The 9,641-nt window shown below is 48.4% G+C and overlaps 1 protein-coding gene across 3 annotated transcripts in view; it reads right to left on the reverse strand.

Moving 5' to 3' along the window:
- SEPTIN11 (septin 11) overlaps positions 1 to 9,531 on the reverse strand; it is a 68,940-nt gene extending 59,409 nt beyond the window's left edge. For 2 of the 3 annotated variants that reach the window (XM_080408921.1, XM_080408920.1), the window contains exon 1: positions 9,112 to 9,531. In XM_080408921.1, coding sequence (XP_080265047.1) covers positions 9,112 to 9,447 — 336 coding nt within the window. In that variant the 5' untranslated portion in view covers positions 9,448 to 9,531. Of the gene's footprint in view, positions 1 to 8,681; positions 8,838 to 9,111 lie in introns of those variants that run through there. The other variant, XM_080408922.1, reaches the window with a different exon arrangement.
- Between the last annotated feature and the right edge of the window lie 110 nt (positions 9,532 to 9,641).

Genomic DNA, 9,641 nt, shown 5'->3' on the forward strand with positions numbered 1-9,641 from the left:
TACTGTATTTGAATAGTTATTTTCTTTAAAGTGTTTTTAATTAAAAGCATTGGTCTGCTAACACTTCTGTGCCACAAGATCTCGCTAGATTTGCGCAATAGGGCTAGGTTTGTAAAGGTAACTATGCCCGTGCTACTAACTCATTGTTCACAGCTTTGCCCCTTACAAAACAAAGAAGGGAATTCTCATCTGCTTTACACATGGAGAAAACAAAGACATACCAAAATGAAGGTATCTGCCCAAGACCACCCAGCAAATCAGGAGCTGAAACACTTGCAGCATGCCAGCCATTCAAGCCTTAATCCCAAGTGGGTCTTGTAATTAATGCTCTAATAATTAATAATTGCATAACTCCAAATGCTAAACAGCAAAGGCAATTTCCAGCAGGATGAATATTCAGCTACCTGGAAACACAAACCCGAAGGTCCCCTGACACTACTGCTTTTTGGCAATTATATATCAGAAGCCAAACTAAATTGTTCTAAATGTTCAGTGACCATCAACTGCGCATCCCAGAAGGGGCTTCTTTGAGAAGTTCTTTCTTTACAACTCAAGAGCATCAGGAAGGGTTTACCGCTGCCTCGATGAAGAGCTGACCCAGGGCCAAAGCACAGATTTCCACGCAGGTTCTCCCCAGCACAAAGCAGCTCCTAGTATCTGGTGCCACTGTCCACCTCCACTACTTCCACCAGACACCAGGGACTTGGACCTGCGCTGCAATCACCAAACCCTCCCTTCCTTCCCCACACAGCTGAGCCAAGCCTGTGAGAAAGACAGGAGCACTCTGCAAGAGCTCACTCAAAGCCAGGAAGGAGGGCTGCCTCCTGACTCTGGCCAGGGACTCGTTTCATGACTTCCAAAATCGGTCTGGCACAGTGGAAACAGATCTTCCAGGTGCAGAGGCAGCATCCTCCGACCCTTATCATGGCACATCCCTGTGGGGACCCCTCACCCATCAGCCTTGACAGTGACCAGGGGAGCACCCTCAGGCCCCTGACAACCCGCTCCCCAAAGATGCTTAGCATCTCTCACCTCCCCAGGACGTTCAGAGAACTGACTGGCACCCAGCATCTTCTCAAAAGCAGGCTGAAGGCTCAGAAATCCTGATGACTAACCAACCTCTGAAGACAGATTTGAGGGGGCAGGGGGATAAAAAAAACCACCATAAAAGTCACATAAATTGGGTCAAATGCTCCTGGAAAATACCAATTACTTTATATATAGCAGATTGCACTAGGATGTCATTTAATCTCAGCTTGCCATTGTCAGATATTAGCTCCAATTCTCTGCTTTGCTTCGGCTGCCATATTAAAGTGCCATGTATTCAATATTAATGAGACAGATGAAAAAGAATGAGGTTAGGTTGGCATTTTCTGTGATAAAAGATACTTTGGGGCAGAAAAGCATTCATTTATAAGCATTAAGGATGTTTCTTGGCTTGAAAATTACACATACTATACAGGAAATGAATGAAACCATTTTCAAATGTAATTAAAAAAACTTAATCTTCTAATTCTCTAAGCTAGCGAAGGCATAATCATTGATTCATTGTTTCTTCTGTTAAAAACAACAACAGCAGCAAGTTGAGTTACCTGTCCACAACTAGGGAAAGCTTTACAGATAAAATTCCTGACACAGAATTTGAAAAATTACACTTCCCCCACCCCCACCCCAGTGTCTACACCCTTGCGCTTACACACGGGCAAAATATTTCAGTGTAGAACTGACCGACCAAGAAGAAAAAAAGGCACAATGAGACCTGCCATAGCTCAATCCGGACACAAAACAGGTTTTGGGGAGGAAAAAGCAGCAGCCAAGTGATGTGGTGGTTAAGTGGTATGATTTACCACTACAGCAAGTCACCAGACGACCTAGCAAAATCCCTGCTCCTCTCGGGGTCTTGACATGAAGATTTGAGGACTCTGCATATGTTCAGTCCCAGATGGCTGTGTTAAGCCTTATAATCACTGTTAGCATTTACAGCTAGCAATATACCTGCTCACAGTATGACGACCTAATCTTTTAGCTATAAGAGCGGAGAATAAGTGAGAACTGTTTCCAGCTATTTAATTCAGCAATTTCTGAAAATATCAGTCTTGACATCTCAAACTAGGAACAAAACAAAACCAATGACTACTGAGATATCATCAGCCATGCTGTTTCCAAGTTCATTCTGCTGATATCCAAAAAATTTAATTCTACCAATTAAAACAAAAGGCAAAAAAAAATTAAAAAAGGCAACAGAGAAAAGAAAAATCTTTAATCATATGAAGAAGAAAAGGAAAATCCAACTACATTTATGCACATCCTCTTTATTGGCAACTCTGTACATTTCCTACACACATCTGGAGGATGTGGGGTAATCCATGTTACTGCAGAGATGGCAAGAACGAGTGTCAATGATAACCAGATACCTTCACCTTTCCAGGTTGCAAATTTCTCATTTCCAAGCTAGGCTACTGCCTGCCAAATTTTATCCCAGAAAAATTAAACCAGGACCATCACCCTGCTATTCTTCATTCATCTGAAAGCTGCCAAAAGTTCCTAGGCTGACTCAGATTGGAGGAGATGGGTTTTCACAGGGGCTGAAAGGAGGTGATTTCTGTGCTTCAAAACGCAAAGATCTGGCTGTGGCTACAAGTGGGAACCTCTATGTGAAAGAATAAAAGCAGACTTGCAATTCAATCTGCTGCAGTTTGAGCTCTTGTACTTCACTGCAAATCAGTCACTGTGCTACCCTGCGGAAGAGGGCAATACAAGCTCGCGCTGTCACCAAGCAAGCCATCTACCCAGCTCACTCCTCTGCCACCTTAATTTTCTTTACAGACAAAAACAGAGGCAGCCACTACCAGACTGTCAGAAACTTAATTCAAGCCACGTTAATGTGCTTAAGCAAAGCATTTTGCACACTTGGTGCATTCAACACATCTGGCAAATAGATTTTGTTGAGTCTCTTGCTTACACAGGACGTTGTACTTCACTTTACACCCAGTTAACCCACCACAAAACACCCAGACTCTGCAGAACACTTTCAGATCCACAGACAGCCCCAAACAGTCCTGCAAATCATTTACAAAGATCCCCCTCAGGATTCAAAACACTATTTTTCCCCTTCCGTTCCCATCATGTGAGAGAGTTTAATATAATTTCTGAATTAAATACATGAGATGCATGCAGATTTCCAGAAGCAATTCATATTCGAACTACTGCTGTGCACTGCGATCAGTTCCCAGGAGCTGCTGGCAAAGCAGGCAACATCTGTGGCAAAACCAAAATGTTTCTAAAACAAGGCTTTTTCCATTAGCTTGCACCAAATATTCGTGACCAGATCTGGTAAAGAAATAACCTGCAATTACAGTACTTCAATAACATACTGCCAGCAGCTAGATCCCATCTGAATATAAATCTGGGATGCAGAAATGTTAACAGAAAATCCAATTTGATAATAGAAGATCTAAAAAAGCTATAAGCTGAGATGGAAGAAAAAAAAAACCCAAAACCAGTAGTAGTCTGCTCTTTGCCATCACCTTATGGGAGATGCTACCGAAGAAAACAAAAAGCCCAAGCCTGCAAGAAAAATATTCAGCTCCTCCATATTTTCAGCAACTTTAAAAGCTCTAATTGCAAATTCAGATCCTAAGACTACTCAGCCATCTTCCTGAACACAGGCGCAGCCTGTATTTTTAAGTAAGGAGTCCCAAAGCTAGCTCAAGACTTACAAATTGCAGAGCTCGGAAAAATAATTGTACTACTAATGAAAAGGCAGTAATAGCCTTCGGACCACATTTCATGCCAACAGCAGGTATCGCTTTTACTGGATGAGCAGAGAACACAGCCACAGGAGAAAGCTTGCAGAAGGGCTGGGTATTGCTAATGGAAAACCACAGAGAGCTTTTCCTCCTTCTCGTGGCTCTTCCTCCACTGCCTCACGCCAGGCCAAGCGGGCCTTGCCTATGCCTGCATTAAGCACACCTGCCTGAGCCGTGGATGAAAACAGCTCTGGTGGCTCCTGCAAGTCCTGGCCTACGTAAGTCTAAACCAGGCACCATGGCGTAGAGAAGGAGGAAAAGCATCCGGAGGTAACGAAGCAGCCAAGAAAAAGCATCTCTCATTCTCATCTCACCAAAGGCATCACGTAGCAGTATGCAAACTAGCACTTATAGGGAGAAAGAAGAGCATTTGGGGTGAATTTCTGTTACTGCCGCTCTTAGCTAAGACAGCAAGACCCTGAATGTGGTTTTCAGTCTGATCTGGAGCATTCTCCACCAGCATTTACGCTGAATGCTAGCAGCACCGTGGTGTTTGTCTGAACCATTATTACGCATCACTTATTACAGTAGGCTGAAGAGCTGTTCACAGAGATAGAAGTGAAGGCAGCTAGACAACGTACCTAAAAAAAAAAAGCTTACAGTACTACTGTGGGGCTTTTTTTTGCTTTCTTTTTATATCACCTGGTTGCACCCAACTGTTCTAAGCTGAAGCTGCTTTGCTATCTTTTCCTGCAAGAGTCACTATAGCTTACAGGACTGGAACCTAGAGCAAACAAACCAAGCCAACAAAGAGATTGGACAAGGCAGAAGCATTTGCCAAGCCAGTAGAAGACCCTGTCCCTTTGGCATTTCTCCTGCAAAGCCACACAGTAGCTTGTGGCTTGTCTCATGCCCGCACTCTTGGCATTACCTTGAGAGGAAGAGGCATACCAAAGGCAAAAAAAAGAAGCGACAAACTTCACATTGCTCCAGAGTGGGCAGCCAGCCAGTAAAGCCATCTCTCTTGGGGGCTGCAGGGGTGGGAAGGGGACATATAAAACATGCCTCAGCTCTGAGTAAATATTTTACTTCTCAGATTCATGCTGCTTACTTAATCAATCCCCATCATTTTTTCAGAGGCCCTACTCAGACACAAAAATTGATTCCTCATGATCTCATTTACACAAAATAAGGAATTTTCCAAGTATCTCCATCAGGTCCTGACTCCAGGTCAGCTCACTTCATGCTGGAAAACCTAGAGGCTGAGCTTGGGGCGGGCTGGACACATAACCTGCTCCACAACTGAGGCTGTGCCGAAAACAAGGCAAGAAGGAGGCAGGTTCCCACCATTGTTAACATCAACAGGAGCAACAAGAATTGTCTGAAAGAACTTCCTACTGCAAACAAGGCGTCGAGGTGAATAAAGGAAATGAAGAGTTCACAAACTAAAATACAGTCCTATGCACGCCGCCCAGGTCTGCTTTCCCAGTGCAGGCAGCTGAGCCAGGCCAGGTGCCCAAAAGCCACACTTCACAGCCAAAAGCAGGCACAGAAACCAAAACTCATGCCCCTAGCCATCTCAGCAGCACCACCCAAGCCCACAACACTGCCACGTTCAATGCGAGGAGAGTCCACAGCCCTGTGATGCTCTGTGGAGGATACTTGACCACAAGGACAGTTCAGCCTTGCCATTAAGTTGGAAAGCGCCAAGCTTCCAACTAGCTGGAACACTGCTGACCTGTGCCTGGAGCATGACAGCCCACTCCCTGCCCTGGGGTCCAGCCCCAACCCACCTCATCCCCCGACCTCTCTCAGTCTCAGCTCTCTACCTGCAATAGCTCTTCTCTCACCCAGTCGTACCTTTGTCAATGAAAAGGACCAAACACTCAGCTAGCAAAAGCACAAGAGACAAGTGTCTATCCTCCTTCTCAGTGCTTATCTCATTGCCTAAAATCAGTGGTCACGGTGGCCCTGCTCCACCTACCAACACAATGGATGGGGCTTTCCAAAGGCACTGCCCCACAGCTCTCGCAGACCCCAGCGGGTTTTTGGTAGACCTGCTGCTCAGAGAAAGACAAAGCACAAAGAGTTTTCAGCTCTGTTAACCCTGCTCTACCTTCTTGTTTCTCTCTTTTATTAGCTCCCCCTCCATGGAAACTGGCAGTCTCTCATTACCAAATATTTTTAAAACAGATGGAAGAATACACTGCACTGCTTTAATCTCTCAGATAACGTTTTACATGGGAACCATGTAAAATTCATATTTTCCATCAGGTTTTGTTTGACTTGGAAAGGAGTCTACATTAGTGTATGCATATAAGTAAACCTTAGTTTTGCACCTTTAACTAGACCACTATAACTCTGTAAACGTGTAACTGTATAAACAAATAAAACGCAGGGTAGGGAGGCCAGAACCCTCTTCCATGCTCTGAACTACTGAGAAACCATCCAGCAGTGGTCAAGATACTGTGAATTAACCCAGGAAGAGGAACGGGGTCCCCTGTCTAGCACATCTCAACATTTTCCAGACTACAAGTGGCTCATCTCACACTGAGCCCAGATGACCATATGCATCCTTCCACTCTGATGTATGTTTAAGGAAACGCATGGCTTTCATCAGCTGAGAGGTCCCGTGGCAGCTCCCAGCACCAATCCTGCCAAAATTTTACTTATGCATGCTTTTACATTTACATACTGAGATCAGTCTATTAAGTCAAATGAAATTACTGGCAGTGCATTACACATGTGCCTTCACATCTGCAGATCAGGACCTTAAAATGAAAGCCGCCCATCCTAGAAAACACGCCCTGCTCTGCTACAATTAAACACAGACACTTCAGAGCAGTTCACTGAAGTTATATTTTATGCATGCTTTTACAATTAACATGGTGTCATATCCTGCCAGGACGTAAAAGGTTGTGACTCAGGAACGTTATCATAGTTTTAAGTCAAACTGACTCGCTTTTCATTTCATTCCTTTTCTTTCCCCCTTCCTTAATTCTACCCCTGTGCTCCCTCCAACAAGACGTATACCATTGGGGTCCTTATAAAACACGGTTATTACATTGAAAGCTTGAGAGGCAAACGTTCATCAGTCTCGCCTTGCACTAACGTATAATTAACCATTTCTTCAAACTCCCTACCACCCTGCCAGCAACACAACAGCAGCATGCAAAGCAGTAGCAGAGAGGATTAGATAAGGTGGAATACAAGACAAAACAGAAACACCCCTGACATCTACTGAATACCAGCCCACTGTCCTTTCTTCTCTTATCACCCCAAGATAAAACAACTCTCTTCTCCAAAAAGGACTAATTCTGGGGGATGAAGGGTCAGCCCACCAACCACTTACGAGGAAGCCGAGTGCCCTCATCCTTCCCTCTCCCACAAGCACATGCTTCTTGAGCTGCAGGATGCTTTATTCTGCAGTCAGTCCCACTGGACTGGACTCAGCAGCACACAGATAGGAATTGAGTTGAACTGGTGCAAAAACCCCCATGCATGCTGTTTTGGGATTGCTCATGGACTTCGGTTACCAAAAATGTGAGAAGCTGAGTGGTCGCATCAGTTTAATATAATGACAGAGAAATATAGCAAAACACATATGCAAGAACAAACAGCAATCTTGTCTCACAATAAGCCACATTCCCGAGCCTAATCACATTGCGAGGCTGTACCCTCCCCAAAGCAAAACGGCTCTGCTTAGCAATACCCTGCAGCCTGCCCTAAAAACGAGCTGAAGTAGTGATTTCAATGTGTTGTCTTACAATGAAAGACAAACTTCAATTTCCAAGCACGCTTGAGATTTTAAGATCAAGGAATCATTTCGGAAGAAGCTTTACAAACAACTTGTATAATTTACAGGTATTCTGTTAACAAACGTCAGCTTTTATTTTGCTCAGTAGCATAACTTCCCCACCTCCAGTAACACCATTAACCCCATCTTCATACATTTGCTTTGCCACATCAGAGGAACTGTACAGCCCCACAGACCCATAAGCGTGGAATAAATGCTAACAGAAACCTTCTCGTCCTGGTCACATCTTGAACACAGACCATTTTCTTATTACGAGATGGAGCCACATTCAAGTCCTCCGCTCATGGGCAACATCTGTTTTACTCGCAAGCACTGGCAAAGTTACGGGGAAGTCAGGCAAGCTCCCTCCCTCCCTCGGCCGACGATGCACAAAAGTGCATTCAGTCCGGTCACGGTGGAGTTTCATTCACGTTTCTGCAAGCTGGATGCAAGAGAGACCTTTTTCCCCCCTCCCCCTTCCCGGGAAAGAGCATCTGTTAGTTTTTGTGGGGCTGGGTTGGGTTGTTTGGGTTTCCTCCTCCTTTTACAGAAAGAAAGGGGAAATCTTTTGTCTTTCTCCACATGGATGTAAAGAACTCCCGGCCCCCACATCCCCAGCATAACGCTCACGCTGGAAGATGCAAAACACGCGTGCCCCTCTGGAGACTTCCACGCCGGGGTTCCCACCACTCCTGCCCGCCGCAGCCGAGCGCCCAAAGCCCCCAGCCCTCCCCACTCCCAGGCGCTTCCACCCGTGGGAACCGGCGGGGCAGAAACACGCGCGGCCACCGCGCTGCTCCCCCTGCCCGGCGCGGCGCAGAGCGAAGGGCTCCCGGCGGAGCTGCCGCCCGGCCCGGCCCGCTGCAACAAAGAGTCGCGGCCCCAAACCGGGGCGAAAAAGTTTTGCGCGGCCCCCGACACCCACCCCACCCCCGATCCCGGGCACGGCCGGCGGCGCCCCGGCACGCCCGCCGTCCTCTCCGGCATGGCACCCCCGCAGCCCTCCGCGCTACACGCTGGGCGCTGCACCCCTACGACCCCCGGCGCCGCATCCCCGCACCCGCCGGCCCCACACGCCGCTGCACTCGGGCAGTTCACCCCCGGCACCGCGCCCCCCGCCCCGCCGCCGCACCCACCGCCGGTCTCCCCACGGCCACGGCCATCGCGGTGCAGTGCGCTGCGCTCCCCGACCCGCCGCTTCCGCGCCGCCTGCTAGGACTGCAACATGGCCACCCGGCGGGGAGGGCCCATGCGCAATGCAAAGGGGCCGGGCGGCGAGGCGGGACCCCCCCGGCCCTCCCCCGGGGCCGCCGCGGAGCGCGGGCGGGCGGGCGGCACCGCCCCGGGCGGCTGCGGCATCGCGACCGCCCGGGGGACCCCGAAAGAGGGCTGGAGGCTCGGTGGGCTGTAGGAGGACCGCCGTCGTACCCCAGCCGTAATGGCAATTAGCCCCTCTCTCGGCGAGCCCTCCGGGCAGGGGCCGCGCTGCTCTGCACCACAATCCGACTGGCCTGGGGAGGGGAGGGCTCGGCCTGCGCCCTGCCCGCTGGTACCCGACCCCTTCACCTGAAAGGGTCCCTTCTCCCCGGCTCCGGCAGCCCCACAGCGATGGCGGGGATGGGGGACAGCTGAAAGCTGAGAGACCCTCTGCTCCACGGGTCCGCGCAAAAAAGAGACGGCTGAGCAAGCGAATGGCGAGGTCCTCCCGCCAGCGGTTTGGTTAAGAAGGAACAGGGATGCCATGAAGAGGCATTTGTGATGGGGAGTCAGGCAGGAGCTCCCGCGGCTGGGCTGCGTGCCGACAGGAGCGCGCGATGCCCTCGTGTAATGACACAGAGGGCAAAACCGGGCAGCTCGTTCCTCTTCTTTCTCTGAGCTCTCCCCTCCTGCCAACACACCCATACTTTGCTTTTAAAGAAACCGGGTACGTCAGCCGTGGTGGCCAGTTACTCTCCCACTCTGGTAAATGATTTCCAGGAATGAAGTGAAGCACAGCTGGCTCCTGCTGCTCCAACTGGCAAAATGCTTAACACCCTGATGTGAAGCATGACACTCCTTTACCTGCAAAGGTAGGAGTTTTACAGCTAAATTCAACA

This window comes from Falco punctatus (genome assembly GCF_963210335.1).
Source record: "Falco punctatus genome assembly, chromosome: 1".
In the NCBI taxonomy this organism is placed as follows: domain Eukaryota; kingdom Metazoa; phylum Chordata; class Aves; order Falconiformes; family Falconidae; genus Falco; species Falco punctatus.